Source organism: Sebastes umbrosus, chromosome 15, assembly GCF_015220745.1.
Source record: "Sebastes umbrosus isolate fSebUmb1 chromosome 15, fSebUmb1.pri, whole genome shotgun sequence".
NCBI classification, from domain to species: domain Eukaryota; kingdom Metazoa; phylum Chordata; class Actinopteri; order Perciformes; family Sebastidae; genus Sebastes; species Sebastes umbrosus.
This window is the reverse complement of record NC_051283.1, coordinates 31741963-31764462: the sequence shown is the minus strand read 5'-3', so window position 1 is coordinate 31764462 and position 22500 is coordinate 31741963. Positions and strand designations below refer to the sequence as shown.

The 22500-nt window shown below is 43.4% G+C and overlaps 2 protein-coding genes, 1 long non-coding RNA gene and 4 other non-coding genes across 9 annotated transcripts in view; 6 read left to right on the top strand and 1 right to left on the bottom strand.

Moving 5' to 3' along the window:
* Positions 1 to 2885, top strand: part of LOC119503165 — a 4751-nt gene extending 1866 nt beyond the window's left edge. The window contains exons 4-9 of the long non-coding RNA XR_005210252.1: positions 12 to 53; positions 478 to 533; positions 899 to 946; positions 1303 to 1369; positions 2173 to 2222; positions 2723 to 2885. This is a non-coding gene — a long non-coding RNA (uncharacterized LOC119503165). The remainder of the gene's footprint in view (positions 1 to 11; positions 54 to 477; positions 534 to 898; positions 947 to 1302; positions 1370 to 2172; positions 2223 to 2722) is intronic.
* On the top strand, positions 113 to 250 carry LOC119504047. Its single transcript, XR_005210493.1, has one exon. It is a non-coding gene; the product is annotated as a small nucleolar RNA SNORA8 (small nucleolar RNA).
* Positions 577 to 710, top strand: LOC119504055. The gene has a single exon (XR_005210500.1). It is a non-coding gene; the product is annotated as a small nucleolar RNA SNORA18 (small nucleolar RNA).
* On the top strand, positions 986 to 1123 carry LOC119504049. Its single transcript, XR_005210495.1, has one exon. It is a non-coding gene; the product is annotated as a small nucleolar RNA SNORA8 (small nucleolar RNA).
* On the top strand, positions 1800 to 1933 carry LOC119504056. Its single transcript, XR_005210501.1, has one exon. It is a non-coding gene; the product is annotated as a small nucleolar RNA SNORA18 (small nucleolar RNA).
* A 2534-nt stretch (positions 2886 to 5419) lies between the features above and the next one.
* chtopa (chromatin target of PRMT1a) lies at positions 5420 to 18047 on the bottom strand. 3 transcript variants are annotated; one of them, XM_037794757.1, is made up of 6 exons: positions 17732 to 18047; positions 9328 to 9418; positions 8147 to 8297; positions 7438 to 7612; positions 7185 to 7346; positions 5420 to 6351 (listed from the first exon to the last, which is right to left on the bottom strand). In XM_037794757.1, the coding sequence occupies exons 2-6, from the start codon at positions 9390 to 9392 to the stop codon at positions 6155 to 6157; spliced, it is 750 nt and encodes a 249-aa protein (XP_037650685.1). In that variant the 5' UTR covers positions 9393 to 9418; positions 17732 to 18047; the 3' UTR covers positions 5420 to 6154. The 3 variants fall into 3 exon arrangements, with proteins under 3 accessions (XP_037650685.1, XP_037650686.1, XP_037650687.1); XM_037794758.1 differs by lacking the exon at positions 17732 to 18047 and adding an exon at positions 13618 to 13629; XM_037794759.1 differs by lacking the exon at positions 17732 to 18047 and adding an exon at positions 12306 to 12315.
* A 1983-nt stretch (positions 18048 to 20030) lies between these two features.
* Positions 20031 to 22500, top strand: part of snapin (SNAP associated protein) — a 2767-nt gene continuing 297 nt past the window's right edge. The window contains exons 1-4 of the mRNA XM_037794771.1: positions 20031 to 20212; positions 20452 to 20498; positions 20679 to 20797; positions 21329 to 22500. The exon at positions 21329 to 22500 is cut by the window's right edge and continues 297 nt beyond it. Of these exons, the coding sequence (XP_037650699.1) occupies positions 20085 to 20212; positions 20452 to 20498; positions 20679 to 20797; positions 21329 to 21436 (402 nt within the window). The 5' untranslated portion in view covers positions 20031 to 20084 and the 3' untranslated portion in view covers positions 21437 to 22500. The remainder of the gene's footprint in view (positions 20213 to 20451; positions 20499 to 20678; positions 20798 to 21328) is intronic.

Genomic DNA, 22500 nt, shown 5'->3' with positions numbered 1-22500 from the left:
TCCTCCTGCAGGTCTCCTGACTGCTCCAGCTTTCAGCACTGATGCAGCATCTGGTGAGTACAGAGGCCATACATTGACATGATTGTTTCCCATGATGCTACGGTTAGTGGACAGCACTGTACGGTATCTGCAGCCAGCTGGTTCATCAGCTGGTTTGTTCATAAGTCAGTGCTAGAAGAACTCAACATCTGGCATCGTTGGTCTCCATGCAGTTTGTGTTTGGAGTCCTGGTTTGATTGTTGAAACATCCTCTTAGAAAGCGACTTCTTGACTGCATCTGTGCTTATTCTGTTAAACTAAACTGGGATGATACGGAGTCCTGTCAGATCTGTACTTAATGTCTGTTTGCTAAATTGAGGCTGTGATGAGTCATTACTTTTTCTAAAAGGGGAGAAAACAGATGCATGTTAATGTAACTTTTATAATCTAATCAAACAGAAACTGATTTCTCACTCCGTCCTGCCTGACTTGTTCCAGGTGTCTGCTGCAGCGGAGGACCTCATCCTCATCCCCGGCTTCAGGCTTCAGCAGAGGTGAGAGTTGTTAGAGGAGGATAAGTGGTAGTCTACCAGTGAAGCTGAGGTCTATCCCGACTGACCTTTACCTGTAGGGCCGTGTCGTTGGAAATACCTCACAGAGTAAATCTGTGGTTTCGCTTTACCCACATGTTCACTACCATGAGCGCTGTGGGATATTTCTGCAGAACATGTGATGAATGAGCTGTGAAGGAACTGTATACTGACCAGGTTGAGGATAAAGATGAGCTGAATATGAAGACTTGTTGGGATTCATGTTCTTTAATGTTTCCTGCTCAGCTTAAAGCTAACAAGATGTCCAGACAGTGTTTGTTGTAAATGTGTTTTGTGTCACTTTACTGAAACTTGTCTTCTGTCTTCAGGTCGCTGTGATGCCAGCAGCATGAGACTCTGGTGAACTTGTGACAGCAGTAAGTGTGTTTTAACAGTATCTGGTTGTACATGATGACAGCACTGTACGGTATCTGCAGCCAGCTGGTTCATCAGCTGGTTTGTTCATAAGTCAGTGCTAGAAGAACTCAACATCTGGCATCGTTGGTCTCCATGCAGATCGTGTTTGGAGTCCTGGTTTGATTGTTGAAACATCCCGTTTGAATGTTCTGCGTGTTTCCAGGATGGTGTTAGTAAAGACAGCAGTGAGATACCTGAACTAATAAACATTTTTGATGGTTTATACGTCGACGTCAGGACAGTTGAAAGTTAGAAAACTGTTTTGAAAATGTATGCAAAATCGATTTCTCACTCCGTCCCGTCTGGCTTGTTCCAGGTTTCTACTGCAGCGGAGGATCGCCTCCTCTTCCTCCTCCTCATCCCCAGCCCAGGCTTCAGCAGAGGTGAGTGTTGAACTGAACACTGTTAGAGGAGATTGGATAAGGGCGTTTTCATATTGGGTACGATTGATCCGTACCCGAGTACAGTCACGTCATCATCCACGTGCATTTGTTTATGTTGAGATCAGCTGTTCTTGTGGCGGAGCATCGAAAAACACGTCATTCAAACTGGACAGAAACAAAATAAAACTCACCAACACGTTGTTGGTCTTTCCAACAATCACCAACTCTGGTTCGGTTAAAATAAACTTTGAGTTCACCGAGTTTGATGCCAACGTTACTCGTGTTAACTAGCGGTCCACTTCCGGTTTCGTACGGTTGGCTTTTACACCCGATGCAAACCGTACCAGAGTCCACATGATCCGTATTCCAGACCACCTTCTCATGTGGACTCAAGTACGGAGCGTTAACAATCAATCGAACTACCAGTGAATGTGAGGTCTATCCCGACTGACCTTTACCTGTAGGGCCGTGTCGTTGGAAATACCTCACAGATTAAATCTGTGGTTTCGCTTTACCCACATGTTCACTACCATGAGTGCTGTGGGATATTACTGCAGAACATGACTACTATAAAGAAACACCATCATGATGATCAGAGAAGTGAATCAGGAATCCAGTTGTCTATCAATGCAGAAAACTGCCCTCGACTCTCTCTTGCCCTTCTCTACCTGCAAACTGTGGCACATTTTTGTCGTATAAATTAACCATCACAGGTTCAACATGTTAAAACTGAACTCTAAGCAAAACATTAAATAATGAGTGGATAAAATACTGGAGTTGTGACAGAATTGTTTGTTTTTCAGAATCCTAGAACAATCTGGAGACCTGGAACGAGCGTCAGCAACTTCTCACTGTAAGTAATAAAGTAATGTACCGTCAGTGGTTTGGGGTTGGTCATATACCAAGGCTCTGACTGTGAGTAATGTACCGTCAGTGGTTAGGTTTGGTCATATACCAAGGCTCTGACTGTGAGTAATGTACCGTCAGTGGTTAGGTTTGGTCATATACCAAGGCTCTGACTGTGAGTAATGTACCGTCAGTGGTTAGGTTTGGTCATATACCAAGGCTCTCACTGTAAGTTATAAGTAATATACTGAGTATTTGGGGTTGGTCATATACCAAGGCTTTCAGGACTTTCCGTTCCTGTCTTGCTGTGGAATTGACCAGAAAACAAAAACCATCCCGCCGGTCTTCTTTAGCTTCGTGCTGAGTCGACCTGTTGGGAACATGACCTTCTTTCTGCCTCATTTGTAAAACATTAATATTTGGTTGTCTCTATCATGGTCCATCAAAGTGATGATTGATGTCTACTGTTGAGTGTAACAGCTGAATTGTTGCTTTTTGTATTTTCAGATCGATGCTGAGCTGTCGGTGAGCGGCTGAAAGGACGGCGGTTGGCGCTCTGATCTGCCGTCGCTCGCTGTGGAACACAGACAGAACTTTGTAAAGGCAGCTGTGTGTTCACTGTCGTTTATCTACGGTGTACTGATAACAAATAAAACCAGTTACTCCATAACTCTGCTCTCTTGTCTTTAAGTCTCTCCTAATATATATATATATATATCTATGAAAAATATGAATAGGTTGCATTTATTTAGCGGATGCTTTTATCCAAAGTGTTCAACCATGTTGATGCGACCCCAGAATCATGCAAGTACCTGAACTTCATCAAATACGTTGACCTGCTTCAGGTGCTGTTTAGAAACTCTTAAAGAGTCGGTTGTTGTGGGCTGAACGGAGGAGCTTCAAGGTCTCATGGTGGAACGTTTGACACTGAACATTTAATAACATGAGGCAACTTTACTGGTAATTTCTTCTCTGCTCTGATCGCCGTTCAGCTGATTTGCTCATAGTGCATCTCTCTGTCATTTGACCACTCACTCATCACATTACGCTACCCTTATACCAAGGTAATATGTGAAGGTGTGAGTACCTGTCGGGAACGTAGGTAGACTGTTAAACTCACTATCGATGCGTTCAGGGGACCGAACTCGAGGGAATGCAATTCTTGCAGAAATCTCAAGGCCTTGGTGTCTTAATGTGGTGTTTAGGAGGGATTATTCATTTTTATCAATTCTTCAATCAAAAAATTGCTAAATTTGGCACCAAATCTGGAACAAATGATATCAACCTGAAAACTTGCTGCAACAACTTATGAGCCATAATAAAGCATGGGGATGACATCATATACTTCTATCATAATGTTCTAAACCCTGATACTTTCTATATTTTGTGGCAGCTGCCAATTCTCTGGTGCTTGCTGTTGTTTCCCTTTTCCCTGGTGTGTTTTTTGGTTGAGTTGCTGAGTGATTAGAGGGTTATTCAGTTCACCTGTTGCGCAGGGTGTGGGGACTGGCTCTTAAATGATAGTTGAGAGCAGCTTGGTGCATTCCCCTCTTGGCCAATCAGGGTGTAACGACGCCCTTTCTGTAGGGCTTAAAAGAGGAGGGAAACTGCACACCCAGTGTCATTCTGATCTCTCCTTCACTCAATGCAACATGTGTTATCAGCTTTATCAGAAACTCTGGTCTGTTTTGGGCCCTTTTGGGATTCTGTGATCTTTGTGTTTTGTTTGTTGAGAGTGTTGACTCCTAGTTGGGGAAACAAGTTAAGTGCCAACCAATTGGGTTACCTGCACTGGGACGTTTAGGTACTATTTGTGCAACAGCTGGCTTGCCTTACAATAGCCTAACGCCTGCAGGCTGTATTTTTGTATTCTATTCATTTGTTGATTTTCAATGAAACCCTTTATACCCATTTCTTTTAGTGTATTTTATTTGGGAAAACTTTAAAGGAGGGTAAAAGGAAAAATAAAACCAATATTTCAGTTTCCTTAATTGTTTGTTAATATAGAGGCATTTGTTCATTATTGAAGAGGCATTTGTTCATTATTATTATTAAGAAGGCATTTTATTTTATATTATTATGTGGATGGGAACTGTTTTTCAGTCTTTTGACTGAACAACTAAAGTCTGGGGAACTCAGTACCGCCACAATTTGAATTAATCAATTCATATTAATTTCTGATTCATGACGTACAGACGGAACACCTGGAAACTTAATAACTTCATGTTTCCGTGGCTGTCCCCCCATGTGCCTCAGTCCCACCAGGAGGGGGTGTGGTTACTTTTGCTGACACAAAATCCCAAACTGGGGGCTTAGAAACCCAAAGCCGCATGATTTAAAAAAAAAAAAAAAAAAAAAAAAAGTAAAGTAGACAAATCATTCATTTTCTACACACGCCATAAATATTCGTTTTGCTTGGGATTTTCTAAATAATTTCATTCTAAAATGACTGAAATAAAACAGTCCTTAAACATTACTTTGCTTTAAGGGGTCAACAAGGTTGAGAATCATTTAAAGGTCCCACATCAGCTCATCTTCAGGTTCATATTTTGTGTTTCTACTAGAACATGTTTACATGCTTTTAATGTTCAAAAAACACATTTTCCTCATTGTCTGAATATACCTGTATTCACCCTCTCGTCTGAAACGCTCCGTTTTAGTGCCTTGTAACAGAATTGCGTTGCTAGGCAACAGCTTGGGTCCATGTTTACTTCCTGTCAGCTGATGTTATTCACATCCACTGCAACAGGAAATAAATTGGGAAACATTTAGAATGTTTACATTTAAAACAGTATAACGGTCTAAATATTGTATATTTGTGACATCACAAATGGACAGAAATCCTGACGCTTGTTTCAAACGCACAATTTCTGAATACGGGCTGTGTATTTATCCATGGATTGAGTGTTTTGATACTTTCACAGTATTTATAAATATATATATAAAGCACTTAAACCTGCTTCATAATATAAAAGACTTGATAATCTCACTTTTTACAATATGGGACCTTTAAGAATATCTCATTGCCCTCCTAAACTAAGGCCGTCGTCTACCCATGTCCACCGGGGAAGGATCAAATTCCAGCTTCTATTTTCTGACTTTGCCGATACCGGCTGATTTAATTATTCACTCTGGAGATACACAACATTTTATCTGCGGTCAACATTTTTACTCAAGGGCATTTAAATTCATAAAATTGACACAATTAGGGAAATCATTTCCATTTTAATTAAAACCTAGTTTCCTTGCTTTGGATAAGGTCGTACAAACGCTCTCAAGTACAAGTTTCAGGACGTCAGCCGTCCACTGAACTCAACGCCGACAGGTGGAAGATAGAGGAACAGAAAGTACTACATCTTTTAAATACAAAACATGACGAATGGATACTTGGCTTTAAAACCTTCTGCTTACATTCTTTTAACAAATTATTTAGAAAAGGTTTGCATTGCAAATGTTTCCGAGATAAGCCAATGAATGAATCCCCAAAAGGTCTGAGCACGCTAACGCTAAAAATCACATTTAAAATAGAAGTAAAAACAAACAGGTGGTTAAACACAACGTCACCTGGATCATCGACCGTTACACAGATCTGTCCCAATTCTTTTTTCAGGTCATATATTTAAAAAAAGTAATAATAATAATAAAAAAAACAGACGTCTATAGACAGCAGGGGTTGTTACTGTTTAAAAAGGTCCCTTCACACAGTTCTTCCAGATTTAAAAGGGTTTGCAGGAGCAGGTTGATGCAGAATAGAGTAGTGGTCGAAGCACGTTCAAGAGGAAACCTCCATGTCTCGCTGTTCCAAAGCTGAGAGTCCCGGACCGTCACCACTCTCGTCTAGATTACAAACAATCATCTCTCAGCCCGTCAGTCTGGTGGAAAACTACACTGGATGTGTGAGTTCAGCTGTACAGTTCAGCGTCAGAGTCCGTCAGCGTCTCACTCCATGCTGTCCGGGTCGGCCTGGGCCATGTAGGCGTCCAGCTCCGCATCCAGGTGACCTTTGGTCTTGGACATGTAGGCGTCCAGCTGGTTGTCCAGTTGTTCGCGGGTCACATTCTGTCGGCCCACACCTCGACCCCGACCGCGGCCACCTCGACCGGCGAAACCACCGCGACCACGCAGTCCGCCGCGGCCTGTTCATCAACACACACACACACACACACACACACACACACACACAGAGACAATGAATGAATAGAACTGGTCAAGTCAATGTGTAGTTCTGATATTTCAGTTAAATTGAAAAGTATACAGATGCACCGATACCACTTCTTTTCAGACCGAGTACAAGTACTTACATTTGGGTACTCTCTGATACCGAGTACCGATACGAGTACTTCTCTGAGCCAAAAGAGCCTCGTTAACAGCCAGCTGGAGGGTGTGAGCGACACACGGCAGGCTGGGGAGTCCCGCATACGAGGCGGTGCGCCGCTACCGGCTCTAGGTCGGTGAGACGGTGCTTCCCGGGCCGTGACCAAAGTGTCACCGGGGCGGACTGTCCTCAGTGCGCCCCAACCACGTCGTGCCCCAGGGCGGGGCTCGGCCCACGTAAAGGGCGCCAGGGGTCTGCGGCGATGTCTGCAACCCGCCCGACCCGTTTTGAAAAATGGACCAAAGATTCTAACACACGCACGTGTCAGAGGGTGCAAACAAAACCCCCGTGGCGCAATGAAAGTGAGGGCCGGCGGGCGGCGCCTGAGGGGGGATCCCAAGGGTGAGGTGCGATCCACGGGGTCGGGCGCACCCCCGGCCCGTCTCCCCGCACCATCGGGGAGGTGGAGCGTGAGGACCCGAAAGATGGTGACGAGAGGTTAGTGTCACACTGCTGTAAAGTGGTATCGGTGCTGTTGTATCGGAGCTGTTTTGCGTATACGAGTACATGAGCACAGTATCGGATCCTCGTTTCGGTATTGGTGCATCTCTAGAAAAGTACAAATAGAAAAAGTAAAACATTGTGACCCCTGACCTCTGGCTACTCCTCCTCTTGCTCCTCCTCTTGCTCCTCCTCTGGACAGAGCTCCTCCTCTGCCAGGAGGTCCTCCACGCTGACGGCCTCCTCTACGCATGGCCAGACGGCCGGCAGAGCCGCGACCTCGCATGGGGCCGCCTGTAGAAGACACTCGCTTCCCTGTGCAACACAAAGTAACATCATCATCACTGAATGCAAACCCAGAAAGAGCAGTGAAGACAACGAGTTGTGAGGTCGTGGATTTACTCACCTCTCAGGGACAGAGCTCCCCTCATTACTCCTCCTCTGGCTCGTCCTCGGAGACCACCCCTGTTCATCCCTCGCATCCCTCCTCTGCCTCCGGGAACTCCTCCACGCATCAGAGCCCCGACGGGCCGGCCCAGCCTGGCCTGGATGTTGCTCTTCCCCAGGCGCTGCTTCAGGCTCTGACACAAGTTATTCACAGATGTAATTATGATTAAATGAAATCAGGCAATGACCCCGCCGTGGTCAACCAACCAAGTACAGACGCTCCTCTGTTTGGTTGCCGATGACGGGATCCAGCGAGAGAAGATGATGTCACGGCAAGATTCACACGGTGTCGCTATGATGATCAGCTAAGAATCCCGCCTACACTGAGGGCGGGACTATCTGCACTGGAAAACGAAATTGAGTTAAGTACTAAAACTGAGTCAAGTCGAGCCGTACCGTGCACTGGAACCTCGACGTGTTAAGAACGACCCAGCGTGTGAAACTAGTCGTACAGACAGAGTCTAACAAAAGACGCCACTGAGTTGCATTATTGGAAGCATTTTTTTGAGCCGACAAGTAGAAAGTCGAAGTCCCAGACACCCACCTTGCATTAACTCTTTACACAAATACAGTATAGGTGCAGGTCAGTCTACAGTTTACAACATGGCTCTCTACGTGGTGAATAGAAAGGTCCGCTGACACTCGGCTCGTCCGATCTTTGCCCTCACCTGCTTGTGATTCAGAGCAGCTTGCACCGAGGGCCGGTTCTCCATCTGCTGGGCCAGCCGGCGATTGCGGGCACTGGCCAAATGCTGCTGTTGCATGGTGGCTCGAATGCTTACCGCAGTGGGCTGCTTGTTCTTCAGCATGTTAGTGAAGCTTTAGAGGTGGGAGGGAAACAAGAGGGAGGAAGTAAAAGAAAGGGACAGGGGATATACAGCGGAGGAGGAAGCAGGGTTCCACATCAAGTCATTTCTCATATTACAGATGAAGCCACGCAGACTCTCTCAATCATATGACAATCCAGAATGATTTACACTTGAATTTAGCATGTTTTCAAACAAGCACAAGAAGAAACTAAGATAAAGAAGAACTCACAGTGCAAAGACAGACTGAAGGACAGAAGCAGAGAGAGAAGGAGCCAGAAGAAGAGCGCATTTTGCCACTTACAGGCCTCCGACTGACTGGCTGGGGTGTCATCGTGCCACGGCAGCGGAGGCCCCGGACGTGAGTAGCGCCAGGCCACCCAGCCACTTACAACATGGACCGTGACTCGTGGTTAAACCACGGAGAGACTCGGGAGGGAGGGAGAGATGGAGGGGGACGGGGAGCTCTTTGTCACGTCCAAGCTAGGACTGAGTACCTGGTCTTTGATAGACTCGGAGCAGAGAGGAGAAAGAGTGACAGAACAGGAGGATAAAGGAGCACGTGCTTCACTTCCATTAAGAGGTGCCCCATCTTCATGGTTTAGCTTAAGCCTTCCTCTACCCATTTCAGGTGTATACGTGATGTATACTGTGCTGTTTAAGTAACAGGGAGCAGGAGTGCCAGGGCATTTGTAGGACAGTGGTCTTGTCTAGCATAGGCTAACCAAGGCTTACCCACAACAACCACTACCCTCTCCCCTTGTCTACATGAGTACACTGCTCACACAAGATATGTGGCCCGGGCCAGCCCCGTCTGCTCCACGGTACGATCACATTCAAGTCTGCAGGAGCATCAAGAAATATTGACAGGACCAATAAAGTTGAGTGAGCAGTGCACACACTGGGGACAGTCAGAATAGCATCCATGTCGGGTCCGGTCCCCCAACCAGTAGCCTTCCGTAGGTTGCACTAGAACCTTCACCAGCCAAGGCTGGCCCTTTGCATCTGGTGTGTAACTGCTGACAGGGTGCGTGGCGCCTCACCGCTCGTTTAGGGACACTTTGGTGGTACTTTTCAGCACAACTTTTTGGGAGGAGGGTGCGCTCATTTTGGCAGACTTCGGCTTGCAGGCTCCTGGAAACAGACGGGACAGAAAATAAAAACAAGGTCAACTAAGAAGGGAAGTAAGACAAGATTTAGAACGCAATTACATACGGTATTAGATAGAAACATCTGACTTAACATGGCATTAAATGTATGACACTGAGATATGTTTTATTGTTGGTATTCTGAGCTTAAAATTAATGCGCAACAGGGTTGGTTTTAGCTTGTTTCATTTTGGGTATGGTTGGCAAAACATTTTACCTCTCCACTGTTTCTATTAGCAAAGTACAATTTGGAAAACATTTGAGTAGCAGACTTTTCTCAGTCTCAGCTGGGGCTGACCGTTGCTTTCACCGGTTGCGATATGACAAATGTTGCCAGTAGCAGATGACATCAGCTGTATCTAAATAAACGATAGGAAATGCTCTCTGCCGGTGTTTGTGCAGTCAAAGATTATTTGTGAGTGAAAGAAATTTCAGGAGATTCCCCCAAATAAGGTTAAATAAACTTTAACATTTTAAGCTCATCAACCTCATAACTCTTAATCAGGACCTGCAGTATTTGGACCGAGTAGCTAATGAGGTGTAAAGTAGGCCACAGATATTATTTATATCTTTAAGAAAGCTGCAAATGTTGGAAGCAAAACTTAAATTAGATTTGATAAGGAATTTGAAAGGATTTCAGATTCAACAAACCCTGACTCTATGCTGGAAGCACAGTTGCCGGGTTAAAAGGTGATTAATGAGCATTTATGAATAGTATTATAAATAGTTAATTCCCCTTGGAGTACACACACATAATGCCAGTTTGGTTGTCTCACAGTTTAGGATCGAAATCCTTAAAACATCCAGTTTCTATAGAACATTTCTAGTGGCGCCTTCATTTCTTTTAATTCATTTTAACTTTCATTAACCAACTCATTCAACTATTACCAAGCAAGTAATGTGAAAGTGATCACAGGATGGTAGCCTCTGTAATAACCATCAGTAGGGCCAGTTGGTAGGTCAGCTGTCTGGTCATAAATCACTGATAGACAGACTGTCTGCAGCACAACAGTTTCCCTTCTACTGAGCCATGAAGAGATGAGAGCATGTGTGTTGCTGCTGTAGAGCCTCGGCTCTCCATGAAGCACCATTCAGTATTATTACAGTGAGCTCGGAGTCTCGATGCTCAGAGACACGAGATTTAACCCTATACAGGAAGAGTCCATCTTCATTTAGTGAAATAGTTCTGAGCCAAGAACACAGTCAGCTTTATGTTCTTATTCTTGATCCCAAGAAACCAGCTTCACTTGGGCTGACAAACACAAGTTAGCTGGGCTACTGTGGAACCCCAGTCTGTGGAACCCCGGTCTGTGGAACCCCAGTCTGTGGAACCCCAGTCTATGGAACCCCAGTCTGTTGAATTGTGATGATTAACAGGCCTTTTATAAAGCTCATTATAACAGTGTGTTACTCATGGGTTTATCTGGTCTCTGTCTGTGGATGTGAGATTCTGTTGTCTGCTCTGTTGTCTGCTCTGTTGTCTGTTCTGTTGTCTGCTCTGTTGTCTGCTCTGTTGTCTGCTCTGTTGTCTGCTCTGTTGTCTGTTCTGTTGTCTGCTCTGTTGTCTGCTCTGTTGTCTGCTCTGTTGTCTGTTCTGTTGTCTGCTCTGTTGTCTGTTCTGTTGTCTGCTCTGTTGTCTGCTCTGTTGTCTGCTCTGTTGTCTGCTCTGTTGTCTGCTCTGTTGTCTGCTCTGTTGTCTGCTCTGTTGTCTGCTCTGTTGTCTGCTCTATTGTCTGTTCTGTTGTCTGCTCTGTTGTCTGCTCTGTTGTCTGCTCTGTTGTCTGTTCTGTTGTCTGCTCTGTTGTCTGTTCTGTTGTCTGCTCTGTTGTCTGTTCTGTTGTCTGTTCTGCTGGCCTGTTTTTATTCTGTTTTTCTTGTTTGTATTCTCTCATCATGTCTGTAAAGCTCTTTGGTAGATTATGTTGTTTTAAATGTGCTATAGTAATAAAGTAGACCTGACTACATACAGTAATTTATGTTGAATCGTTTAAGAAGCGTTTGATGCTCTGCTATAGTAACTCAGCATGTTGTACTCACAGTGGATGAGTCTGCTATAGTAACTCAGCATGTTGTACTCACAGTGGATGAGTCTGCTATAGTAACTCAGCATGTTGTACTCAGTGGATGAGTCTGCTATAGTAACTCAGCGTGTTGTACTCAGTGGATGAGTCTGCTATAGTAACTCAGCATGTTGTACTCACAGTGGATGAGTCTCCTATAGTAACTCAGCATGTTGTACTCACAGTGGATGAGTCTGCTATAGTAACTCAGCATGTTGTACTCACAGTGGATGAGTCTGCTATAGTAACTCAGCGTGTTGTACTCACAGTGGATGAGTCTGCTATAGTAACTCAGCGTGTTGTACTCACAGTGGATGAGTCTGCTATAGTAACTCAGCGTGTTGTACTCACAGTGGATGAGTCTGCTATAGTAACTCAGCATGTTGTACTCACAGTGGATGAGTCTGCTATAGTAACTCAGCGTGTTGTACTCACAGTGGATGAGTCTGCTATAGTAACTCAGCGTGTTGTACTCACAGTGGATGAGTCTGCTATAGTAACTCAGCGTGTTGTACTCACAGTGGATGAGTCTGCTATAGTAACTCAGCGTGTTGTACTCACAGTGGATGAGTCTGCTATAGTAACTCAGCGTGTTGTACTCACAGTGGATGAGTCTGCTATAGTAACTCAGCGTGTTGCACTCACAGTGGATGAGTCTGCTATAGTAACTCAGCGTGTTGTACTCACAGTGGATGAGTCTGCTATAGTAACTCAGCGTGTTGTACTCACAGTGGATGAGTCTGCTATAGTAACTCAGCATGTTGTACTCACAGTGGATGAGTCTCCTATAGTAACTCAGCATGTTGTACTCACAGTGGATGAGTCTGCTATAGTAACTCAGCATGTTGTACTCACAGTGGATGAGTCTCCTATAGTAACTCAGCATGTTGTACTCACAGTGGATGAGTCTGCTATAGTAACTCAGCATGTTGTACTCACAGTGGATGAGTCTCCTATAGTAACTCAGCATGTTGTACTCACAGTGGATGAGTCTGCTATAGTAACTCAGCATGTTGTACTCACAGTGGATGAGTCTGCTATAGTAACTCAGCATGTTGTACTCACAGTGGATGAGTCTGCTATAGTAACTCAGCATGTTGTACTCACAGTGGATGAGTCTGCTATAGTAACTCAGCATGTTGTACTCACAGTGGATGAGTCTGCTATAGTAACTCAGCATGTTGTACTCACAGTGGATGAGTCTGCTATAGTAACTCTCAGCATGTTGTACTCACAGTGGATGAGTCTGCTATAGTAACTCAGCATGTTGTACTCACAGTGGATGAGTCTGCTATAGTAACTCAGCATGTTGTACTCACAGTGGATGAGTCTGCTATAGTAACTCAGCATGTTGTACTCACAGTGGATGAGTCTGCTATAGTAACTCTCAGCATGTTGTACTCACAGTGGATGAGTCTGCTATAGTAACTCAGCGTGTTGTACTCACAGTGGATGAGTCTGCTATAGTAACTCAGCGTGTTGTACTCACAGTGGATGAGTCTGCTATAGTAACTCAGCGTGTTGTACTCACAGTGGATGAGTCTGCTATAGTAACTCAGCATGTTGTACTCACAGTGGATGAGTCTGCTATAGTAACTCAGCATGTTGTACTCACAGTGGATGAGTCTGCTATAGTAACTCAGCATGTTGTACTCACAGTGGATGAGTCTGCTATAGTAACTCAGCATGTTGTACTCACAGTGGATGAGTCTGCTATAGTAACTCAGCATGTTGTACTCACAGTGGATGAGTCTGCTATAGTAACTCAGCATGTTGTACTCACAGTGGATGAGTCTGCTATAGTAACTCTCAGCATGTTGTACTCACAGTGGATGAGTCTGCTATAGTAACTCAGCATGTTGTACTCACAGTGGATGAGTCTGCTATAGTAACTCAGCATGTTGTACTCACAGTGGATGAGTCTGCTATAGTAACTCTCAGCATGTTGTACTCACAGTGGATGAGTCTGCTATAGTAACTCAGCATGTTGTACTCACAGTGGATGAGTCTGCTATAGTAACTCTCAGCATGTTGTACTCACAGTGGATGAGTCTGCTATAGTAACTCAGCATGTTGTACTCACAGTGGATGAGTCTGCTATAGTAACTCAGCATGTTGTACTCACAGTGGATGAGTCTGCTATAGTAACTCAGCATGTTGTACTCACAGTGGATGAGTCTGCTATAGTAACTCAGCGTGTTGTACTCACAGTGGATGAGTCTCCTATAGTAACTCAGCATGTTGTACTCACAGTGGATGAGTCTGCTATAGTAACTCAGCATGTTGTACTCACAGTGGATGAGTCTGCTATAGTAACTCTCAGCATGTTGTACTCACAGTGGATGAGTCTGCTATAGTAACTCAGCATGTTGTACTCACAGTGGATGAGTCTGCTATAGTAACTCTCAGCATGTTGTACTCACAGTGGATGAGTCTGCTATAGTAACTCTCAGCATGTTGTACTCACAGTGGATGAGTCTGCTATAGTAACTCAGCATGTTGTACTCACAGTGGATGAGTCTGCTATAGTAACTCTCAGCATGTTGTACTCACAGTGGATGAGTCTGCTATAGTAACTCAGCATGTTGTACTCACAGTGGATGAGTCTGCTATAGTAACTCTCAGCATGTTGTACTCACAGTGGATGAGTCTGCTATAGTAACTCAGCATGTTGTACTCACAGTGGATGAGTCTCCTATAGTAACTCAGCATGTTGTACTCACAGTGGATGAGTCTGCTATAGTAACTCTCAGCATGTTGTACTCACAGTGGATGAGTCTGCTATAGTAACTCAGCATGTTGTACTCACAGTGGATGAGTCTGCTATAGTAACTCAGCATGTTGTACTCACAGTGGATGAGTCTGCTATAGTAACTCTCAGCATGTTGTACTCACAGTGGATGAGTCTGCTATAGTAACTCAGCATGTTGTACTCACAGTGGATGAGTCTGCTATAGTAACTCTCAGCATGTTGTACTCACAGTGGATGAGTCTGCTATAGTAACTCTCAGCATGTTGTACTCACAGTGGATGAGTCTGCTATAGTAACTCTCAGCATGTTGTACTCACAGTGGATGAGTCTCCTATAGTAACTCTCAGCATGTTGTACTCACAGTGGATGAGTCTGCTATAGTAACTCAGCATGTTGTACTCACAGTGGATGAGTCTGCTATAGTAACTCAGCATGTTGTACTCACAGTGGATGAGTCTGCTATAGTAACTCAGCATGTTGTACTCACAGTGGATGAGTCTCCTATAGTAACTCAGCATGTTGTACTCACAGTGGATGAGTCTCCTATAGTAACTCAGCATGTTGTACTCACAGTGGATGAGTCTCCTATAGTAACTCAGCGTGTTGTACTCACAGTGGATGAGTCTGCTATAGTAACTCTCAGCATGTTGTACTCACAGTGGATGAGTCTGCTATAGTAACTCAGCATGTTGTACTCACAGTGGATGAGTCTGCTATAGTAACTCAGCATGTTGTACTCACAGTGGATGAGTCTCCTATAGTAACTCAGCGTGTTGTACTCACAGTGGATGAGTCTGCTATAGTAACTCTCAGCATGTTGTACTCACAGTGGATGAGTCTGCTATAGTAACTCAGCATGTTGTACTCACAGTGGATGAGTCTGCTATAGTAACTCAGCATGTTGTACTCACAGTGGATGAGTCTGCTATAGTAACTCAGCATGTTGTACTCACAGTGGATGAGTCTCCTATAGTAACTCAGCGTGTTGTACTCACAGTGGATGAGTCTGCTATAGTAACTCAGCATGTTGTACTCACAGTGGATGAGTCTGCTATAGTAACTCTCAGCATGTTGTACTCACAGTGGATGAGTCTGCTATAGTAACTCAGCATGTTGTACTCACAGTGGATGAGTCTGCTATAGTAACTCAGCATGTTGTACTCACAGTGGATGAGTCTGCTATAGTAACTCAGCATGTTGTACTCACAGTGGATGAGTCTGCTATAGTAACTCAGCGTGTTGTACTCACAGTGGATGAGTCTGCTATAGTAACTCTCAGCATGTTGTACTCACAGTGGATGAGTCTGCTATAGTAACTCAGCATGTTGTACTCACAGTGGATGAGTCTGCTATAGTAACTCAGCATGTTGTACTCACAGTGGATGAGTCTGCTATAGTAACTCAGCATGTTGTACTCAGTGGATGAGTCTGCTATAGTAACTCAGCATGTTGTACTCACAGTGGATGAGTCTGCTATAGTAACTCAGCATGTTGTACTCACAGTGGATGAGTCTCCTATAGTAACTCAGCATGTTGTACTCACAGTGGATGAGTCTCCTATAGTAACTCAGCGTGTTGTACTCACAGTGGATGAGTCTGCTATAGTAACTCTCAGCATGTTGTACTCACAGTGGATGAGTCTGCTATAGTAACTCAGCATGTTGTACTCACAGTGGATGAGTCTGCTATAGTAACTCTGCATGTTGTACTCACAGTGGATGAGTCTCCTATAGTAACTCAGCGTGTTGTACTCACAGTGGATGAGTCTGCTATAGTAACTCTCAGCATGTTGTACTCACAGTGGATGAGTCTGCTATAGTAACTCAGCATGTTGTACTCACAGTGGATGAGTCTGCTATAGTAACTCAGCATGTTGTACTCACAGTGGATGAGTCTGCTATAGTAACTCAGCATGTTGTACTCACAGTGGATGAGTCTGCTATAGTAACTCAGCATGTTGTACTCACAGTGGATGAGTCTCCTATAGTAACTCAGCGTGTTGTACTCACAGTGGATGAGTCTGCTATAGTAACTCTCAGCATGTTGTACTCACAGTGGATGAGTCTGCTATAGTAACTCAGCATGTTGTACTCACAGTGGATGAGTCTGCTATAGTAACTCTCAGCATGTTGTACTCACAGTGGATGAGTCTGCTATAGTAACTCAGCATGTTGTACTCACAGTGGATGAGTCTGCTATAGTAACTCAGCATGTTGTACTCACAGTGGATGAGTCTGCTATAGTAACTCAGCATGTTGTACTCACAGTGGATGAGTCTGCTATAGTAACTCAGCATGTTGTACTCACAGTGGATGAGTCTGCTATAGTAACTCAGCATGTTGTACTCACAGTGGATGAGTCTGCTATAGTAACTCTCAGCATGTTGTACTCACAGTGGATGAGTCTGCTATAGTAACTCAGCATGTTGTACTCACAGTGGATGAGTCTGCTATAGTAACTCAGCATGTTGTACTCACAGTGGATGAGTCTGCTATAGTAACTCAGCATGTTGTACTCACAGTGGATGAGTCTGCTATAGTAACTCAGCATGTTGTACTCACAGTGGATGAGTCTGCTATAGTAACTCAGCGTGTTGTACTCACAGTGGATGAGTCTCCTATAGTAACTCAGCATGTTGTACTCACAGTGGATGAGTCTGCTATAGTAACTCAGCATGTTGTACTCACAGTGGATGAGTCTGCTATAGTAACTCTCAGCATGTTGTACTCACAGTGGATGAGTCTGCTATAGTAACTCAGCGTGTTGTACTCACAGTGGATGAGTCTGCTATAGTAACTCTCAGCATGTTGTACTCACAGTGGATGAGTCTGCTATAGTAACTCAGCATGTTGTACTCACAGTGGATGAGTCTGCTATAGTAACTCAGCATGTTGTACTCAGTGGATGAGTCTGCTATAGTAACTCAGCATGTTGTACTCACAGTGGATGAGTCTGCTATAGTAACTCAGCATGTTGTACTCACAGTGGATGAGTCTGCTATAGTAACTCAGCATGTTGTACTCACAGTGGATGAGTCTGCTATAGTAACTCAGCATGTTGTACTCACAGTGGATGAGTCTGCTATAGTAACTCAGCGTGTTGTACTCACAGTGGATGAGTCTCCTATAGTAACTCAGCATGTTGTACTCACAGTGGATGAGTCTGCTATAGTAACTCAGCATGTTGTACTCACAGTGGATGAGTCTGCTATAGTAACTCAGCATGTTGTACTCACAGTGGATGAGTCTGCTATAGTAACTCAGCATGTTGTACTCACAGTGGATGAGTCTGCTATAGTAACTCAGCATGTTGTACTCACAGTGGATGAGTCTGCTATAGTAACTCAGCATGTTGTACTCACAGTGGATGAGTCTGCTATAGTAACTCAGCATGTTGTACTCACAGTGGATGAGTCTGCTATAGTAACTCAGCATGTTGTACTCACAGTGGATGAGTCTGCTATAGTAACTCAGCATGTTGTACTCACAGTGGATGAGTCGTCCGGAGAGAAGAGCCTTTAGCTTAGCTTAGCTTTAGCAGCTAACGTGGCTAACTGTTAGCTGGTGTCTTTATCTTCTTCTGTTGTAATAATATAACCTATAATATGATACTTTCTTAAGCAGACTCTAGGTAGTATTCTGGTGTTTGTCAGATGAACCGGAGAGTTTTAGATGTTTAAAGATCAGAGTTTAACGACGGCTCTGCTCTAAGATGGTGCTGCTAGCTGCCGTCAACCGTCGCTAACTGTCGTTAGATGGTGCTGCTAGCTGCCGTCAACCGTCGCTAACTGTCGTTAGATGGTGCTGCTAGCTGCCGTCAACCGTCGCTAACTGTCGTTAGATGGTGCTGCTAGCTGCCGTCAACCGTCGCTAACTGTCGTTAGATGGTGCTGCTAGCTGCCGTCAACCGTCGCTAACTGTCGTTAGATGGTGCTGCTAGCTGCCGTCAACCGTCGCTAACTGTCGTTAGATGGTGCTGCTAGCTGCCGTCAACCGTCGCTAACTGTCGTAAACCGTCCTCGGGAGGAAAATGGAGAGCGCCTTATGACTCCGACGTTACCCGGACGTGACGTCACCCGGACGTGACGTAACTTCCTGACTTTCTTTCTTTTTTTTATGAATTATTGTCATACTCTCGCGTGGTCTTTTTTTTATTATTATCTACTTATTTATTTATTTTTATTGTGTGTTTTTTATTTTTATTTTTTATTTCATGTTTGTTTTGTTTCAGTTCTGTTGTCCTTTTATGTTTGCCACGGCTCTTTGTTTATGTTTTTGCTATGCCTCTTTTGTATGTAAATGTTTTTGATGTTTCTGCTGTTACTATGGATACTGACATTTAAAAAAAAAAAAAAAAAAAACTTTCTTTCTTTTTTGTTTTTTTCCAGAACTTTATTTTCAACTAAAGAGACATGTACACAAGTATAGTAGTATAGTATATATAAAGAAACAATACAAAACAAACTTAATACCAGAGGAGTTCAATGTCCATTAATTTTAAGTCTTTTCAGAGTTCAAGAAACGTAACTTCCGGTCTGGATTTTTTTTAATATTCTTTTATTTCAAAATGGCAGTATACAAAGTTTTTTTGAATTGAAGAAAATTAATTTACAAACATTAAGGCAATTTAATCTAAACTCAATCCTTCTAACATACAAGGCACAATTGGATAGGATAGATAACTTAAATTATAAAAAATAATATATTAACAAAAATAAAAGAGGGGGTAGAAAATAATTCAAGGAACAAAAAAGAAATGCATAAATAAATAAATAATAATAAGACTTTAGTCTTCCATAGAAGCTCTAGGGTTCATCATCATATATGTTCAGTTCTTCGTAAGCTCTGAGGAGACACTTTGTAACAGCAGAAAACATTAAAAACATTTACATACAGAAGAAGCATGGCGAAAACATAAACAAAGAGCTGTGACAAACATAAAAGGACAACAGAAATGAAACAAAACCAACATAATATAAAATAAATTAAAAATAGAAAAGACCACGCGAGAGTATGACAATAATTTCACTTCAAAACTTTAAAGATATTGCATACATTCATTGTTTTCATTGCTTTTTTGTTTTGTGAGGAAGAAATTGTTGACAGATATAATTCAATCTCTTTCATAAATACAAAGAAATTAGGCTTTTTTTTTGGTAAATTTACACTTGTGAATGTGGAACTTTGCGAGAATTAAAATTAAATTAATAAGAAAAAATGCATTACTGTATTTGTCACTGTAACCATAGCAACCAGATATAATATTTCTATAGTACAGTGCAAAATCTGAGAAAATGTTAACTTCCTGTCTGGCTTTTTTTTTTTTTTTTTATGTTTTTTTATTTCAAAATGTCAGTATCCATAGTAACAGCAGAAAACGTTAAAAACATTTATATACAAAAGAAGCATAGCGAAAACATAAACAAAGAGCTGTGCCAAACATACAAGGACAACAGAAATGAAATAAAACAAACATAAAATACATTTAAAAAAAACACAATAAAAAAAAAAATAAATAATAATAATAATAATAATAATTAAAAAAGACCAGAGAGTAAATAGTACAGTGCAAAATCTGGGAAAATGTTAACTTCCGGTATGGATGGAAAGGAGGGGGGGGTGAAAGAGGAAGCGTCATCAACGCGTCACATCACCGGGGTACGACGCACGCGCAGTAAACTCTGATCTGCACTGAGCCAATCACAGCGCGCTACGGCAGCTCCGGCTACACTGCACATGCGTCATACAGCTCCCTAGTCCTAGCCTCTCTAACAGGCCGTGTCCTATCCTCTGTTAACAGGCCGTGTCTGTCTGTCTGTCTGGTGTTGATGGTTCAGTGAAATGGCGGCAGCAGCAGCAGCAGCAGCTGTAGTAGCGACTCCTTCAGGTAAAGATGTGATAGCCGAGGGTCTGCTGGACCTCCTGAGACCAGCTATCCAGCAGCTCGACCTGCATGTTCACTCAGTCAGGTAGACGCGGCTCTTCATTACCTCTAATGGACGCTATTGAGTCATCAGGAGCTGCAGCAGCAGCTGACTGTCTGTCTCGTGACTTCCTCATCATGTCGCCCTGCTGCTGTTCAGCCTGTTCTCTTCTAATGCATCCTTCAGATGTCACTTGGATGCTTGTTGTCCTAATGATGAAACATACCTGTGTGTGATCCAGTCTGCTCTTCCTCTGGATTAATGCGATTCTTTTGTTTCTGCAGAGAAAGCCAGGTAGAGTTAAGAGAACATATAGACAATCTGGCCACAGGTAATTCATTCTATATGTGTGTCTGTTCAATCCCTGACTCACGTGCTGCTGTTGCTGTTGTTGTTGTTGTTTTAAATTGCCTATATGTTAAACATATTAGCTTTTTAAAAATAAACGTCTAAAGTATATTACATATCACGTGTTTGCTCACCGTTGGTTTGGTCTGGTATGTCTTTGCAGAGTTGTGCCGGATAAATGAGCATCAGAAGGTGGCTCTGGACCTGGACCCTTACGTGAAGAAGCTGCTGAACGCCAGACGCAGAGTAGTGCTAGTAAACAACATCCTGCAGAATGCTCAGGTCAGTGGAGCTTCTTAAAGCTGCACTTAGCAGTAGTGTTAACAATGATCATATGTGTAATGTGAAAGACGTTGCTGGTAGTGATAAACCCAGAGAGAGAGAATTCTCACCAACTTATCAGTTCCCTTCAGCTCTACGGGGCCTTTTAGCTACTTCAACTGGTTGTTTTGGTTTTCTGACTCTCTCTTACTGTGATATTTACTGAAAACGACAAACAATACATGCAACAGTAGCCTGGGTCAACTTTCAGGTGATCTCCATTTCACACTGAACTAAATGATGCTGCGACAAACTGAGACTTTCCTGACTCGCAAAATGATGTTTTAAATTAACAAACATCATGTGTGTGATTCAAACGGGATCAAACCATGACGTCTCTCTCCGTTGACTACCGTTCGACGGACGGGGCGGGACTTCACCTCTCTGTAACTACTAGTATCGCCCTCGCAATAACCAACCAAGTTTAAAAAGGCACACAAACACTAAAGCAATATAAACAACAACCACATAACCTAAATCTGCTGTCCCCAGGAACGTCTGAGACGACTCAACCACAACGTGGCCAAGGAGACGGCCCGCAGGAAGACCATGCTGGAGGCTTCAGGAGTGTTCACCACCCGCTCCCCCAGTAAACCCTGAGCCTCCTCCTCTGTGGACTGTCCTGACCGGGAGGGACGCATCAGCACTGGAACCTAACACGAGGAGTCTTCCTTTGACTTTTAGTTAGCTGTTTGTCTTAATGACAAACTGCACCGCTTCGTCTCATGTTGTCATAATACACATCCTGGCTGCTCTCTGCTCAGCGTTAGGCAGCTACAGAATAGATCGCTCCTGGTGTTTTTATAGGCCGACCAGGAAGTTCGCTTCGCCCTGAGTTCCCTCCACTAACAGCCAATGGGATTGTTCCTTTGGGTTTTGGGTTATTGCAGAAAATCCGCTCTGTGGCAAACACATGTTTATAATTCTTCCACGTTTAGTTCAACAAGATAATCTCCACTAATGAACACCACTTCTATGGGTCTTTTAAGTGTGAATGCAATCGCCAGAAGTAAAACGCTAACGTTATAAAGGCTATAAACAAACTACACCACGGTCGCATGAACACGAGTATAAACACCACGAGGATGTAAAGGAAGACGAGTCGGCGTGATGATGCTTAGTAGTTTCATTTAGCCACTTGTTAGCAACCGCCTTTTTTAACCCTCTGAGACCCACAATAGACCCGTTCTAGTCTTCTTCAGGAGGGTGTTTAGGGGGAGATAACAGGTCAACAGTAGATGTCACATATGTGTTGTACATCATCTGAAAGCTGAGAACCTGAAAATTAATTTGAGATCCAGCTCAACGCTGTGTGTCAAGTTCTAGTCATAGACTACATTGACCTGCTGTCTCCCTCTCAAGACCCCCTGGATTCCCCTAAAAGACAAAAACAGGTCTATTGTGGGTCTCAGAAGGTTAATCAAAGGCCACATGGAGGTCTTTGCTCTCGTAACGCAAGAAGAGGCGGAGCACTTATTACACAAAATCTTCCTCTTCCATTTTCAATGCAAACAAAAATGAATAAAAACTCATATCCAGAAATCATCATTAAAAAAAACCCAAATATAAATGAATTCACCATAAACAGAACTGTTAACCTAAGAGGAGGAATTCACTTTGATATAACCTGATGCATTTCATTCATTAATAGCATTGGATCATGA

Bases quoted from the DNA above. Each gene is read 5' to 3' on its own strand.
- chtopa (XM_037794757.1), bottom strand. From the start codon at position 9,392: ATGAGCGCACCCTCCTCCCAAAAAGTTGTGCTGAAAAGTACCACCAAA. The intron at 7,613-8,146 runs GTGAGGGCAAAG...AACTTGTGTCAG, and splicing joins CTGCTCTGAATCACAAGCAG to AGCCTGAAGCAGCGCCTGGG. The intron at 7,347-7,437 runs GTGAGTAAATCC...TGTGTTGCACAG, and splicing joins GGGAGCTCTGTCCCTGAGAG to GGAAGCGAGTGTCTTCTACA.